The 14,866-nt window shown below is 36.8% G+C and overlaps 9 protein-coding genes across 9 annotated transcripts; 7 read left to right on the top strand and 2 right to left on the bottom strand.

Moving 5' to 3' along the window:
• Positions 1–153: 153 nt before the first annotated feature.
• C9374_011059 (uncharacterized protein) lies at positions 154–1,310 on the top strand (the record flags this gene model as incomplete). Its single annotated transcript, XM_044686673.1, has 3 exons — positions 154–450; positions 584–773; positions 841–1,310. The coding sequence occupies 3 exons, from the start codon at positions 154–156 to the stop codon at positions 1,308–1,310; spliced, it is 957 nt and encodes a 318-aa protein (XP_044543396.1).
• Positions 1,311–1,419: 109 nt separating this feature from the next.
• Positions 1,420–2,295, top strand: C9374_011058 (uncharacterized protein; the record flags this gene model as incomplete). Its single annotated transcript, XM_044686671.1, has 1 exon — positions 1,420–2,295. The coding sequence occupies one exon, from the start codon at positions 1,420–1,422 to the stop codon at positions 2,293–2,295; it is 876 nt and encodes a 291-aa protein (XP_044543395.1).
• Positions 2,296–2,414: 119 nt separating this feature from the next.
• C9374_011057 (uncharacterized protein) lies at positions 2,415–5,976 on the top strand (the record flags this gene model as incomplete). The annotated part of the gene is made up of 2 exons (XM_044686670.1): positions 2,415–4,943; positions 5,002–5,976. 2 exons carry the CDS (start codon positions 2,415–2,417, stop codon positions 5,974–5,976), a joined length of 3,504 nt encoding a protein of 1,167 aa, XP_044543394.1.
• Positions 5,977–6,315: 339 nt separating this feature from the next.
• C9374_011056 (uncharacterized protein) lies at positions 6,316–7,311 on the top strand (the record flags this gene model as incomplete). The annotated part of the gene is made up of 1 exon (XM_044686669.1): positions 6,316–7,311. The coding sequence occupies one exon, from the start codon at positions 6,316–6,318 to the stop codon at positions 7,309–7,311; it is 996 nt and encodes a 331-aa protein (XP_044543393.1).
• Positions 7,312–7,333: 22 nt separating this feature from the next.
• On the bottom strand, positions 7,334–8,138 carry C9374_011055 (uncharacterized protein; the record flags this gene model as incomplete). Its single annotated transcript, XM_044686668.1, has 2 exons — positions 7,334–7,688; positions 7,774–8,138. 2 exons carry the CDS (start codon positions 8,136–8,138, stop codon positions 7,334–7,336), a joined length of 720 nt encoding a protein of 239 aa, XP_044543392.1.
• Positions 8,139–8,861: 723 nt separating this feature from the next.
• Positions 8,862–9,736, top strand: C9374_011054 (uncharacterized protein; the record flags this gene model as incomplete). Its single annotated transcript, XM_044686667.1, has 4 exons — positions 8,862–8,972; positions 9,022–9,186; positions 9,242–9,324; positions 9,379–9,736. 4 exons carry the CDS (start codon positions 8,862–8,864, stop codon positions 9,734–9,736), a joined length of 717 nt encoding a protein of 238 aa, XP_044543391.1.
• Positions 9,737–9,769: 33 nt separating this feature from the next.
• On the bottom strand, positions 9,770–10,930 carry C9374_011053 (uncharacterized protein; the record flags this gene model as incomplete). The annotated part of the gene is made up of 1 exon (XM_044686666.1): positions 9,770–10,930. The coding sequence occupies one exon, from the start codon at positions 10,928–10,930 to the stop codon at positions 9,770–9,772; it is 1,161 nt and encodes a 386-aa protein (XP_044543390.1).
• A 507-nt stretch (positions 10,931–11,437) lies between these two features.
• C9374_011052 (uncharacterized protein) lies at positions 11,438–12,406 on the top strand (the record flags this gene model as incomplete). The annotated part of the gene is made up of 1 exon (XM_044686665.1): positions 11,438–12,406. The coding sequence occupies one exon, from the start codon at positions 11,438–11,440 to the stop codon at positions 12,404–12,406; it is 969 nt and encodes a 322-aa protein (XP_044543389.1).
• Positions 12,407–12,557: 151 nt separating this feature from the next.
• C9374_011051 (uncharacterized protein) lies at positions 12,558–14,553 on the top strand (the record flags this gene model as incomplete). Its single annotated transcript, XM_044686664.1, has 3 exons — positions 12,558–12,581; positions 12,704–12,991; positions 13,171–14,553. 3 exons carry the CDS (start codon positions 12,558–12,560, stop codon positions 14,551–14,553), a joined length of 1,695 nt encoding a protein of 564 aa, XP_044543388.1.
• Between the last annotated feature and the right edge of the window lie 313 nt (positions 14,554–14,866).

The following is a 14,866-nucleotide window of genomic DNA, read 5'->3' as shown; positions in this document are numbered from 1 at the left end:
CCCATGACCTTAAGCGTGTTAGGCTTACGATCTAACCAACTGATCTACCGCTGCTTACATTAGATATAAATTATTTTCTGCTTTAACGCATCAAGATTTTCATTGCAACAAACATAAAGGCAAGCGACAAAATACGATGTTACCCTTTAAAAAATGTTTCACCACAGAAGCCAGTCCTTGTTGATGAAACACTTATCGTCATCATCACTCTCACTTTTCAACGTGGCACGTGTGAGAACATTCTCCACATCGAGAGTTCATTCAGAACAATTGGTGGTTTTCGAAGAAATTCCTCTCTCTCAAATCTCTCCGAAACTTTCCTCTTCAACAACCACGATTGGCCTAGTGACCATCAATAAGCCTGACAAGATGAACGCATTGTGCCCAAAGACAGCTGTTCAATTCAGAGAATTGTTTGAGAGTGATCAAATTTGTAATAACAAGAATTTGGTATGTTCTTATTGGGTGTGAAATATTTCAGATCGTGTGTGTCTAAACTTATTTGACACTTCAATATTAAAATCGGATTTAAACGATAATTTCTGATGGTGATCCCACCAATTGAAAATTCTCACAAAACTAGGGATGTCTTGTCTTGACAGGTGCCAAATCCAACACTCCTGGAAAGAGTGCTTTTAGTGCTGGAGGTGATTTTGATTTCTTATTGGAACGTTGTAATGATCAACCATTCAATAACTCTGCAAGAATGTTACAATTTTATAATTCCTTCTTGACTCCCTTGTTGAAATTGTGTCCTGTTCCAACTGTTTCAGGTAAGATGAGAGAAGATTTTTATTGAAATTAATTTTAAATTTAATTTAATTTAAATTTTTACAATAGCTTTAAACGGACATGCTATTGGAGCTGGTCTAGCCATTGCCTTGGCAACAGATGTTCGATTTGTTGAATCCAATGCCAAATTGGGAGTGAATTTTGTCAACTTGGGTTTGTCACCTGGAATGGCATCCACTTATTTCCTTCCATTTTTACTTGGCCATCAATCAGCAAGTGCTTTGCTTTTAACAGGAGATTTAATCAGTGCACAAAGAGCTCTTGAATTAGGAATGGTCTATGAAGTTGTTGAAGGTGAAGATCAATTGAGAGAGAAGGCAATTGAATTTGCTGCAAAAATTGCAAGAAATCCACCAATTGCCACCAAATTGTGTTTGAAGAATTTAAGAATGCAACAATTGGAAGGTTTGGAAAAGATGATTATTCGTGAAGCAGATGCACAAGCTCAAAGTTATGCAGATCCAATTTTGAAAAAAACTATTGAATCACTCATTCGTAAATCCAATGAAAAGAAGTAAAAAGCAACTGCTGATGATGGAATGGATACTTTTTGAATAAATTTTGTTTGGAAGGGTGCCGTGAAAACATTAACAAGAGATTGAGGACCATAAGATCTATTACAAAAAAATGTCAGAGTCTCATTCCCATCGCACGAGTGATTTATCCAATATTGAACATGCCTATTTTGAATTAAACAAGGCACTGCATTTAAAAATAAAACAATTAGAACAATATGAATTGTGTCTACAGGAAAGAGAACGAGAGTTAAATCGAAGAGAATTGTTACTCATTGAAAAATATGGTTCCGACAAGTGGCTGGAAAGTAATTCACAGACGACACAACCTCGTGATCATTTGGAAAATGATGTTAAAACAACACATGAAAAATCACTCTCGCACCAGAAATTAGTGGACGCTAATGTTTTCACAGTCACTCAATTTGATATTAATTTTACAAGCAACAAGATGAAAACATTTAATTCAAACAGAGGCGTGATTAAACACCATGTGGATGATCAACTCTGTGCCTGTATGGGTCTGATTGAGGAAAATTCATATGACAATTTCGATGTGATAAGATTCCAAGTGAAATTGGGAAATAATTGTGAAGGACTCTATCTTGGATTTGCTTCTCAAGACGATTTCTATTTATCAGGAAAGAATTACTTGACTTGTGCTTGGATGATACAAATCATGTTGAGAGATGAAAAAATACATTTAGTGAAATTTAGTCCTCAACAAGAATTTGAAGGTGGAGAGGAGATTACACTAAGGACACCCGAAGCTTTGAATCGAGTTCAAACTTTGTTTGGATTGAAGCTTGAAATGAATTATCATGTGAAAAAGGGAATTATAGAATTGAGTGTGCACGATGGAGAATCCATGATAATTTTTGATGGATTATTGGAGCACACTCGTATTCGACTGTTTCCAGCATTTGAGACTCGACAGACCAATTGTCAATTTGAATTTGATTCATCCGATCATGACTTGCGTGAATGATCATATTGGTCATTTAAGGATTGAATTTCTTTGTAAGGATGAACTTAATGTTCCCAACCATTCATGATCCATTCATTCACTTGCAAATGTTCCCAGAAGAAGAGGTTGATCCTGAAAAAATGAAAGTCCGTGCGGTTTGGTTGTTACTAACAGTAGCGTTCGTGGTGAAGGGTTTAGTACGACCAAGCGAAGGTTTACTTTCGAACGTGTCCAATGAGGGAGTACACCACGCGTCAGATGCATTACCGGATGTATTGCTCCCTTCTTCTTTCTTTAATTCTTCTTCTTCGACACTCAGGAATCACCTCAATATAGATCTTGTATTAAGGCATTATAGAACATTACCTCTTTTTCGTGATGGGGTTTCGGAAGAAGAATATTATCAGTCTGCAGCTTATGGAGGAACCTCTCCGAGAGTGAGGTATTCATTATGGGTGGTGGAATCATCTACGAATTCGAATGAAACCTGTATTGGAGTGTTTTGTCCTTCTGTGGCTGCTGCCTTTAAGTATGTAGCTTCTCGAGTGGCGATCTTGATTACTCAGCCAATACCAGAAAAAGTTGAAGTTGTGATTGATATTACATTGAATCATTCTTCTACATCAGCATGCCAGTTTCAACTCTACAATGATTCTAGACTTTTCTATTACGTAAATTTGAAATCAGCATTGTTGTCATCAACGATGGAAGTGAGTTGCCAAAATCAACGACAACCATTCTTTGAAGGTTCCCTAAGAACAGACATATTACAATTTATGGCTCAAGGTATAACATTTACAAATATGACCTTCGTTGTTAATAATTCACCACTTATAGGTTTTTTCAATTGCACCTTGGTCAATGTTAAGTGCTTCACTCTTGGAAATGTTGATAATTTTCCACCAGATCAACGACATGTATTTGTACTGGGTGACACTTATTTACTTGACAGCTCGATTTCATTAAGAAAATATTCATATGGAGAAGTACGAAACGTCCGAAAAGCAAACACGTTTCAACATCTTGGTGATGGTATTCAAATAACATCAGTAGAGGTGGTAAACGTTTATAATTTGACCACAAGTGATAGATTTTTTACTGAAGATGCGTCGTATGTGATCATTGCAAATTCTCTCTTTATTCCAAGAAGCTCTATTTATTGCAGAGGCACAAGAAATTTCATTCTTGTTTCGTCTAGGTTCATTGGTACCTTCAATCTTCCAGGATTCCCTATTGTATCTATATATAATGCAGAGCATATTGAGGTGTATATGGTAGAGGTCCAGGTGGATAGCAGTTGGTTTCAAGCGATTTCTTGCTCCACTTTGATATTGAGATACCTAAAAGTCAACCACTGTTTACGAGACGTAGTTTATATTTATTCTGCCGTACAAGCTAGCGTGGAAATGAGCTCGTTTCATAATGTCAAAGGGACCGTATTGACATTCGACCAGGCTGTTGGATACCAGGTTGAAAACTGTAACTTTAGCTACACGACATCCAAGAAGTCAGTTATATTTATTACAGAAAATCCCTTATCGAACATCTTTGACACAGACATCCCGCGTAACATGATTGTCAACTCCACTTTTTTTCATAATAAGGGTGCTGTTAGCAGTGGAATATTCATAAGCGGCATTGGAAGAGTATTTGTGACCAATTGTACGTTTGATGAATCGGTAGGTGACAGTGGAGGATCCATTGTTTACCAGTCTTCAGCCGAAGAAAATATTTATGGCTCCATGAGCGATATGCATTTTGCATTGAGTTTGATAGTTGAGGAGTGTCTATTTCGTAACAATACTGTCCGTTGCGAAAACTGTTTGTCATCTGCAGGAATTACGACCAATTCAGATTTGATCCTTCGAAAGTCAGAGTTCAGAGGAGGTAGATCGAAATACGGAGCAGCCATTGTTGTGAACGAATTTTCTTTATTTGACAGTAATAGAGTGTTTATTGACAACACTTCTATCTTTGTGGATAATATTGCGAAATTTGGAGCAAATATATATACTCGAGGAAGAGTACAAGTTATTGGCAACTATTCTGCTGCAATCGCTACTCTTTCGTCCCAATGCTCGAAAATTTCTATTGTTGGAATCACTTTGACGCATCTAATGCCAGGGCAAATGGTTAGTATTTCTCTTGTAGCCCTAGACATTTATGGTAACAAATTGAGCACTCCATACATTCCTTTGATTCTCTCTGGTAGCAATCCTGACATTGTTGCTGTTCCTCAAGACTTGAATACCTTCAATATTGATTTATATTGGGAAGACAGACGCCTTGATGATAAGGCAGATGAAGACTTTGTTCTTACCATTCTGTTCGATCAAGTTTCAGTCACTCTACCACTTACGCTTGTCGCTTGCAAAAATACGTTCGTCAAAAGAAATTTTAAATGTGAAGATCAAACAGCGCTCATTTCAACCCTTTCAGTGGTTGGAATCACAGCGATTTTCATGGCGTTGTTAGTTTCTATTCTTGTTTTGTTGTACTATCGAACGAAGAGAACCTCAAAATTGCTGGCTAAAAGAAAACAAGCTGAGATTGAAATGGAACGCTGTCTCATTGATAAAAGAATGGTGTTTGATGAAGATGAATCGCACCAATCGCAAATTAGTATCAAATCAAGTTCCAATATTATTGTTGCTACTGAGGATATTAAGGTAAGTTGCTGTGGTTGAAAAGTATGCGTGAGATGCAAACACACAATTATTCCGTTAGCTCATCAAGAAGATTGGAGAAGGTGCTCAAGGCCTAGTTTACCACGCTTCTTGGAAAGGTATTGACGTTGCGGTTAAGACCGTGAAAATTGGAGATGACGACGAACTTGATGACAACAGTGAATTTGAAAGAGAAGCAGCATTGCTTAGTAGTTTGAGACACCCTAATATTTTAACATTTTACGGAATTTGCGTTCCAAATAGGGCCCAAAAATTTATGGTCGTGGAGTATTTGAGAGGAGGATCACTTGAAAAATTAATTTCTAATTGCAGATTTGGAAAAGAAACACTCGGGTTGAAATCAAAAATTAATATTCTTCTTGGAATAGCAAGAGGAATGCGATATCTTCATGGACTAAAGCCTCAGATGATCGTACATCGAGATCTAAAGCCAGGAAATATCTTGTTGGATGAAAATCTCTCAGTAAGAGTATGTGATTTTGGATTATCAAGAGCTGTTGGCTCTAACGCCACCCAGGCAACTATGACATGCAATATTGGAACATTGCTTTACTGTCCCCCAGAGACTTTTAATGATAATGTTCAGGAAGGACATCTCTCCAAGGAGGATCGGTTAAGAAATGCCACAAAAATAGATGTCTACAGTTTTGCTGTCATCATGTGGTCTCTCTTCTTTGAAGAAAGTCCTTATGGAAATTGCAACTCGCAAAAGATGAATTATTTTAAAGATATCAAGAAGGAGCAAGACAGCAATGCTCACACCCTCAACATTCTTTCCCTAGTCCTGAAAGGTATTCGACCTTTCATTCCGTTCGGCACTCATGAGCAAATGTATGAATGGCTTCAAGAATTTTATTTTACAAGGGAGCAAGCGTACTCGCCGTTGGTTGTCGCTCAATGTGTGGAGCGGTATATGAATTTGATGAAGCAGTGTTGGAATCAAATGCCATCCTTAAGGCCATCCTTTGATTCCATTGTGGTCGATTTGTATGAAATGGAAACCATGTTGCAATAGTGCAGCACAAAGGACAACTGTGTCGGAAATTTCGAGCAGGAGGTTACTCTTTGCACTTGCTCTCAGAATAATTCAAGAGAATTTATTGAGACCCTTACCAGAGACTCTGTATTCACTGTTAACAATGATTTTGAAAGCAAATCAAGGAACGGAGGGCACCATCATTTGGCACCAAAAGCACACCAACATTCCAATCAACAATGGATTTTGACACAATTCAACTTTTATTAGGGAAATCAAGAGCCAAGACAAGAAGAGTTGCAAAATACCAACAATCAAAGTTGGGATCCCATCAGAAGCCAAGAGAATGAATGACGGCTTCATTATGCTCAGAAAAAAATGGCCAAGAATTACTCAGAAAAGTCCATCCCATTTCTTCAGACACAAGATTCTTCGCTTGAAATGGATACCGATTTGGGGCAGAGGTATTACTCGGCTCGTCATCTGGAATCCTCATCAACGATTGATCTTAATCTGCAACACTACGCTACCACTACAACTACCGAGCAACCTTCCTCAATCAATTATGCAGAGAGGGTCAAGAAGATTTTATGGAAGATTTTCAAAGCAACGCTCGGAAACAGAAGATTGAGGCTATTTCTGTATAGGCTGTTGAAAATAATCACAGTCACATATATTCAAGCTAATCACGTATTGGGATCTTCGGAGACTTCTGCTATAAGATTTGCCTTGAAAATCATTGCATATATTTTCATGGTGTTTTTGTGTATCATCACAATCAGTAGATATGCGCGGGAACTAACTGCAGTCAGTAAGAAAAAGCCTCTTTCCATATGGCTCAATTGGATGGAAGCCTTACTTTTCAGTCTGTACATTGTGTTTTCCCTACTCACAGCAGTGTTTCATATCATGTTTGCAGCCTCATGGTATGAAGTGGAGCGGATAAAACCTAACCACGATAAGGCTCTTCGTCAGCAATTTTCTGTGTTTATCGTATTTGTACTCCTTTACGTGTATAATGCGATGGAAATGGGTCATCATTATATTCATTCGGGACATAGTGTTTCTCTTTTCCTCACTCAAGCAAAACCTATACCAAGAAGAGAGACCAAGATATTACTACAGGAAACAAGTCCAAGTGCTAACATTACCCACCCTTATTTGCAATCATTGGATATGATGGGCCTGCATGATGTTAATGAAGAGAAATATCGTTTCAACAACAGACAAGATCTTTCGAGAAGCAGGTATTTCGCTGATGAAGATGATGAAGAGGATGAAGACAACTATATTCCAACAACCATACGAAACCAACAGCTATGGAGACGCCAGCTCAACATTGGGACTATTTCAACTCTGGCCAGTACACTCTAACTCGTCGAAACAGCAGCACGTGCTAAAAACATGCTCTTCCTAATGACATAGAGTTGCTTTGAGGATCCTTTCTCACAAAGGCTACACAATCTCCTTTCGATAGTCTCTCTTTGAATTCTTCCATGTCATTCACTAGGTACACGTTGTGGCTACATTCTTTACAAAATGCCATTTTGACTTGAGATGCTGATACTTTGATTGCCAACTCTTCGAATTTCAATGGACATTTATAAATATATTCACATCCTTCTATGAATTTCTGATCATAATGAGAGGTAGCAAATTCAGGCATTTCCAAACTAAAACTTGAGCTAGTTGTGTCCCGTTGTAATGGCAGTTTTTTTGGTTCATAAATCTTCAAATGTAAAATCCTTCGCCTGAAGATTGAGACGACACATAGTTAATTACAAACCCGATAGGTTCACGAATGAATAACATTGCCACCATGATCAAGACACTCACCTCAACACGTGCAACCAATTGTTGACATTCAGCGTTTTTTTAAATTTCGGAAAGAACTGGCACACTAACGGTTTATAAACTTCTCGTTGTGTCACATCAAATAGATGGTCTTTTTCATCCTTTTTATATGTAAATTCATTCATAGATAACAGTGGCTTGGAATAATTTTTTGGTTTAAAATCTTTGGTCAAGGTTTGATTGAAACATAATTTCAGAAAGAATTTGTTTGTCATGGACAAGTGAAAAATTTCTGTGAGCGAAAGTTCTTTCAAAATGACAATCCATAGATCATGTGGAAGCTCGGTAATGCTGATGCTGTGAGTGGTTCCTTGTTCGTTCTCGTCACTCTTGTTCAGAGGGTACATTTTTTTGAATTTGTTGCCAAAACCATTCAAGTTCGGACCAACATTCACAATCTGGGGCATCTATTTCAAATCCAACAACAAGACCGTTCAGAACAAAAAAATTCTCAGGCAGCATCCTCAAAGAACATCATCACAGCAACTCTTTTGAACTTTTTCAAACGGAAGAGGTCCCTTGAAAACAAGTATTTGTTGTTATTTCAGATTTAAGTACAATTAGTGTACATACGTGCTTTGGCAAATTCCGATTCAAAAGAAATATTATTCTCGGTTCATCATAATTACTAATTCTCTTCCCATTCAGAAATGATAATAACACCAACGATATTACAAGAGATTGGATATCTTCTCTTTTCATATTTGAGCAGTGTTTCCATTATATTCATCAACAAGCATATATATAATGACAAGAAGGTTGCCGGAACATTGCTCATGTCTTTGCATTTCTTCTCCAATTTTGTTATTGCTGGAGGTTTATTCTTTGCGCACCAACTTTTCAAAAACGTGGGCTTTTTCTCTCTTTTCAAATCCAAGTTTTTGAGCGTTAGGACTGGAATAATGATAAGCCTGAACGTTGCTTCTGCAATATTTGTCGGAAATTTGAGCTTGATACATAATTCAATTACTGTTTACCAATTGGCAAAATTAATGGTTATTCCTTGCATACTCGCCATCAATTTTGTGTGGCTGAAAACTTATGTTGACTCAAAAACCTTTATTTCGCTAATGTCAATTGTGGTCGGAATGTGCTTTGTCATTTATGGAGACTTTTATTTGAATCTTACAGGATCGATCATTGCTCTGATGGCCATACTTTTTGGAGCCACATCACAAATTGTAAGTTTCTCACGATCTGAACAACTGGAACGCTTAAACAATCAAACAGGCAATCAATTATTACTGCAAAGAATATGATATCAATGGATTTGAATTATTATTCAACCACTCTATTTATTCTTCAATATTTTTGGCCATTTTAGCCTTTCCTGTTGATGGTGTAGAATCAATTTCACATAGTATGAACAGATTTCTGACTGATCCCTCTTTCTTTGTAAGTAGTGAGCGTAACTAACAGGTAGCTGAATTTTATTCGCAATGTTGTACAGAACGTCATTATTATTTCATGTTTTGCTGCTTTTATTGTCAATGTTGCTGGTTATTTAGTAATTGGAAAATTATCTCCCCTTACGTAAGTATTGCAGCTTTAGAGCTTAATAGATTTACAAAATTTTAATGATAATAGGTTTCAAGTGCTTGGCCATGCTAAGACCATTTCAATTTTAATTGGAGGATTTTTGTTCTTTGATCAAGAAAATGAATTGAATCCAATCAAGCTTTTTGGTATCTTAATAGCCTTGGCTGGAACTATTGCATACTCCTACATTAAATACCAGCAAGAAATCAAGAAGGACCAGTCTACAAGTACCAGCAGCGTCAGCACTAGCGAAAATGTTGCAAAGCATGAACCTTTGCCTCAATCAGAACAAGAAGCAGATGATCTTGAGGCCAATCTCGAAAAGCAATCCTCAACAGAACAGCCAACAAATGAAGTTGTGACAACAACTGTCGAGGAACTGCCCGTACAAGAAAGCAAGAAATAATTAATTACAATGAAAATTCGCATCTTGTAATAATTACAGAAATTTAAAATGTTTTCTATGTGAAGGATATTCTTTTGGAAAGTTCTTATCGAGAAAAAGTTTCCATTCAATTTCGTCCTTGCAATCCATATCTGTGAGAAACTCAGTACTGCACCCAGCAGTTTTCAATGCATTTGAGTAGTGTTCTTGCATTCTCTTATTTAAATAATCTCGTTGTACCTGACTCAATTGATTTGAATACCAATTTAGTGGCATTCGCTTTTCTGGATTCATTTCATGCTTGGTAGATTCATAATATTGCATCATGTTGTTATATCCTCTAGTTATAATTCTTTCAGAGAGAGCCTGATTAATAATTTGCTCAAAACAACTTTCTTTCCTTGGCGCCAAGAAAAATCGAGAAAACATAAAGCCCATAATCGACCCTGCAGCCACAAAACGAAGCGTTTGTCTTCCATTTGTGATATTACCAAAGTTGTAGGCAAACGAAAATCCATTTCCCAGCGCTGCTCCACAGAAGGTACCCACAATTGAAATATATCTTTTGAATTGCATGCAATCTTCATAATTATAGGTCATTGGAGCATGTATACTATAATCAGCATTATCCATTGCATCTAAATATTCCTGCTTGTTATATTTATAAACTCTTGAATAAAAGTCGTGAGTCATTCTATCGGGTAGTTGTGAATTTTCATTGATATATTTATGGGGATTGCTAATAGCACCATATGTTGAAAAGAATAGTGTCAAACCTTTGAACCAATAGTTAAACCATTCAAAAAGAGAGAATTCTGAACTTGGTGAAACAGCTAGTCTTCGTTGTAGAGAGTGAGGAGAAAAATCATTGTAAATTTCATCACTAGGCTTGTGTAATCGTTGAGATGAATCATTTTTGGTTGTAAAACTTTGAAATTTAAAATCATTTTGTGATGATAATTTTTCAGACTCCTTTCCATCCATCGTGCTCTCCAATTTATTGCTCTTCAACTCAAGAACAGAATTTTCTTGAGAATGAATATTTCCAGAATTACTATTTAATTTTCTCCATCCACTCTCGTTCACCATCTTGGACAATAAAGGCTCAAGAGACTCTTCCGATAATCCATCAAATAACGGATGATAACTTTCCGAAGAAAATATTACATTTCGTGTGTTATGATCGGAAAGAGTCTCCTCCCACAAGCGTTTCATTTTTTTAAAATTGTCTTTTCATAAACTTGAGAAATCTTTCAAGAATTTTGAATGGAATTACAACTAGGTGGATATAGCGCTAACTGTGGAATATTTAAACTAATCTATTCTTTGGACGAACTCATACTTGTATTTGTTCTTGGAATGATCCATTTAGAGATATTTAGAAGGATGTTTGACGTTGTCATTCGAAAAAGTGCCTCGTGCTTTATTTCAATATATGTAGCGACAGGATGCAAAACCTCCCGTTCAATATAAACTTTTTAATCAGACCATCAACACTTTTTCACCTTTCTTTCCATATTTGGCTTATTTAAGGATTTCATCGTGACAATTAAGACACAAGACTAGATCCATTGGCTTCATGAGGAAATGAACCAACATTGTATCCTCAGAACTTTTCATGTCCTTCCATCTCGTTTCGCCTGATACTGAAAACTATAAATTGCTATTCACAGACTCCAACTTTAGAGCAATAAGAAAAAAATCAAAAACATCAACAACAAGATGAAAACATTCACTCTTGTCTTGCTGTTTGCTCTTCTCCTCTTCGCAGCTGTCTACGTTGCTGGAGCTGACACTTACAAGCCAGATCCTTACAGACCAGATTCGTACAGACCTCGTCCTAAAAAGTATTGTCGCAAAAAGTGCGTCTTGCACAAGTATTTGCGTGGAAAATGTCTCAAACACAGAGTTGTAGGTCGTAAAAAGTATTGTGACAAGTATGCAGTTGTTGGAAAGGGACGTTGCAAAAAGTACAAAAAGTATTGGAAGTGTGACAAGTACAGCAAGCCATACACTAAGTGTGTGAAACGCAAGTACAAAAAGTATTGTGCCAAACATAGATCTTACAAAGTCTGTGATTCTTATGGAACTCGTAAATATTGTAAGAGACATGCTCGTAAAAAGTATTGTGCCTACACCAAAAAGTATAAGAAGTGCACTGCTTGGGGTAAGAAGAAGATTTGTAAAGGATATAAAAAGTACCCAATTAAGAAGTGTTACAAGAAGAAGAAGTGTGACAAGTATGTCGATTCCTATGCTCCAAGAAAATGCAGATATGTTCGTAAATGCCGTGTCATTGGATACAAGAAGAAGTGCTACAAGAAGAAGACTCGCCATTACTGTAAAAGATACAAGTATGGTTCGAAATGTGTCAGATACAAGTATAAGAAGTATTGTGCCAAACATGGATATAAGAGATATTGCAAGCATCACAAATATGTGAAGAAGTGTTGTCATTACAAGAAGAAGAAGTATTGTTATCGTAAAAAGACCTATCCTGCCAAGTGTATCCATAAAAAGCATTACAAGATTTGTAAAAAGAGATCTAAGGGAAGAAGAGTCTGTAAAAGTTACAAATACACCAAAGGTAGAAAGATTTGTAAGAGACGTGCACCTGGAAAGAGAATTTGTAAATTAAAGAAGAAGGTGTGTAAGAAAAGAAAGCAAAGAAAGGTCGACATTTACAAATAATTGATGAAAGGAAGGTTAAAAGCTTTCACAAATGTAAAGTAAACTATTCCTTCATGTACAGTTTCTGATTACAATTTTAAGGGATGGGCTTGTTGCTGTGCACGAATCGAGGCACTGTCAAATGTCATCGTTTTTCTCTTGACGCAAAAAAATGCGCATTTTCGCTACCAAGAAGGTGTGTACCACAACATCTCTCAACAATGTTGATTTTCATCCACAACCAACCTATTCATCATCATCACGTATTTTCATCATTACTATTTTCTAAAATTTTCAAACACATTACAACTCGAGTAGAAAACTGACACTCCAACTGGCTCACCCGTCGCCTCCTCTCCACTCTCCGCCGGAGGATCCTTTCCAAGAAACTCACCAAGTACTGGAAATTCGTCATCTCCTTATCCTCCAAGTGTCTCTCCTGTGAGTTCTGGATATAAATCAGATCCAGCGAGTCCAGCAAGTCCTGGAGGTTATTTATTTAATGGTACATTACATCCGTTTGATATTTATAGCGAATATAATGATAAGGTGTGGAAAGAAGGATTTTTGATAAAGGAAGGAAGACTTGTGAAGAGTTGGAAGAAGGTGAGTTTGTTTTTTTGAACAACAATAATAATTGTGAATGTGTTGATCGAAATGTATGGATGATCATGCATTTGTGTTGTTATCAATCATTTATCTAATTTGGAATGGTCATTATTGACCACATTTTTGATCTTGTTTTATCATTTATGTTTTTGTTAAACGATTTGTGACACTCACAGCGTTATTTCCAAATCAAAGGTTCTGTATTGACCTACTTTAAAAGCGCCAAAAAGAATGAAAGTGACGTTAAGGGTAGAATGGATTTGAAAGGAGCTCAAGTCTACTATCTCGGAGATGTCTCATCCTATGACAGCTTTTTCCAAACCATACGATTTAACACTGTATTAGAAAATGAAGAATTTGACAGCGATGACGAAGAAGAGGTATCCAATGCCAACAACTCGAGTTTAAATTCTTCAAATGCCAATAACACAACAGGAAATAACGCAGTTGCTATTCAACGAAAATTAGAAAGTAATGCATACAAGTACAAGTTTTGTGTCATTGCTTCAGATCGTGAATTATTTATGGCTGCTGCAAGTATTCAAGATGCCAAAGATTGGGTGAAGAGAATTAGAGCTTGTATTTTTGTTGAAGATTACTTTGTGGATTGTAAAAGTTGTGGTGTGGAACGACCACTCCTCTCGGTGGTCATGTTATTGACCTCTGTTGCTTCTATTGACTCCACAGAAGAAGAGAAAAAGAGCGCTCAACTTGTTGGAGCAGTTGATGATTCAAGGCATTCTGATATTGAAACACTTGTGTTACAACATGAAGATCCATTCACAATTTCTGATTTAAAGGCCTTAACCACCACATGCATTCAAAGTACTAGAGTTAATTTAAAGAGTTTATCAATAACACATTGTGGAATTGGTGACGAACATTTGAGATTATTAGCTCATGGTATGGCTGATAATCAAACCATTGCTTCATTGGACTTGTCACATAACGTCATTTCAGACTTTGGTATTTGTGATTTAATTGATGGGCTCTTTTTAAATGTGACACTGAAAAGACTTTCATTTTCACACAATTCCATCGGAGATGTTGGATGTGTGTATTTGAGTGATTTACTTTTAGGAAACGTCAGTATCAAGAAACTCGACATTTCCTACAACAAAATTGGTGCCAATGGAGCCAAAAGCTTAAGTAAGGCACTCATTAGCAATACCTTATTAAGAGTTCTCGATTTAGGCCATAACAGTATCGGAAATGAAGGATGCTCCTCATTGGCTGAAGGTCTCAAACAAAACAAAACCCTCGAAACTCTCGACCTCTCATTCAACTCCATTGGAAGCGATGGTTTAACACGATTATGCAACGAAGGAATTATTTACAATCGAGGACTTAAGGATTTGAGTTTACATGGAAATTCATTTGATAACGCAGGAGCCAAAAGTTTAGTGAAGGCACTCATTGACCACAAAACGTTGAAACGAGTGGATTGTGGTGAAAATTCACAAATTGGAACGGAAGGAATTATTACATTGGCTCAAACTTTGACCACCAAATATATGGTTGGTAAATTGGTGATGAGAAGTAAGAATGTCAAGCAATAAGAGCGATCATGATAGGTGACACACGAATTGTATCATTGAATACTGAGAACAAGGCTCCTTCTTATCGAGTGTACTTTCGAAAATCATGTACTTTCTAACAATAGAAAACATTATTTTGATCTCAGTGTTGAAAAGGAAATTTATCAAGTAAGGCTTGGTCTATTTACATTTTGTATCTGTCGTCGTCTTGGTGCACTCAAAGATTTGAACATCATCAATGAATCACTTGTCCCAACCTCTTACTCGTGTTAAGAACCTAAAAAAGTTCAACACAAGAGACGAGACAACCTCTCATAAAAATTATATCACTGTG

This window comes from Naegleria lovaniensis (genome assembly GCF_003324165.1).
Source record: "Naegleria lovaniensis strain ATCC 30569 chromosome Unknown tig047, whole genome shotgun sequence".
NCBI lineage: Eukaryota > Heterolobosea > Eutetramitea > Acrasida > Naegleriidae > Naegleria > Naegleria lovaniensis.
Note: the sequence above shows the minus strand (reverse complement) of the source record. Positions and strands in the feature narration are given on the sequence as shown.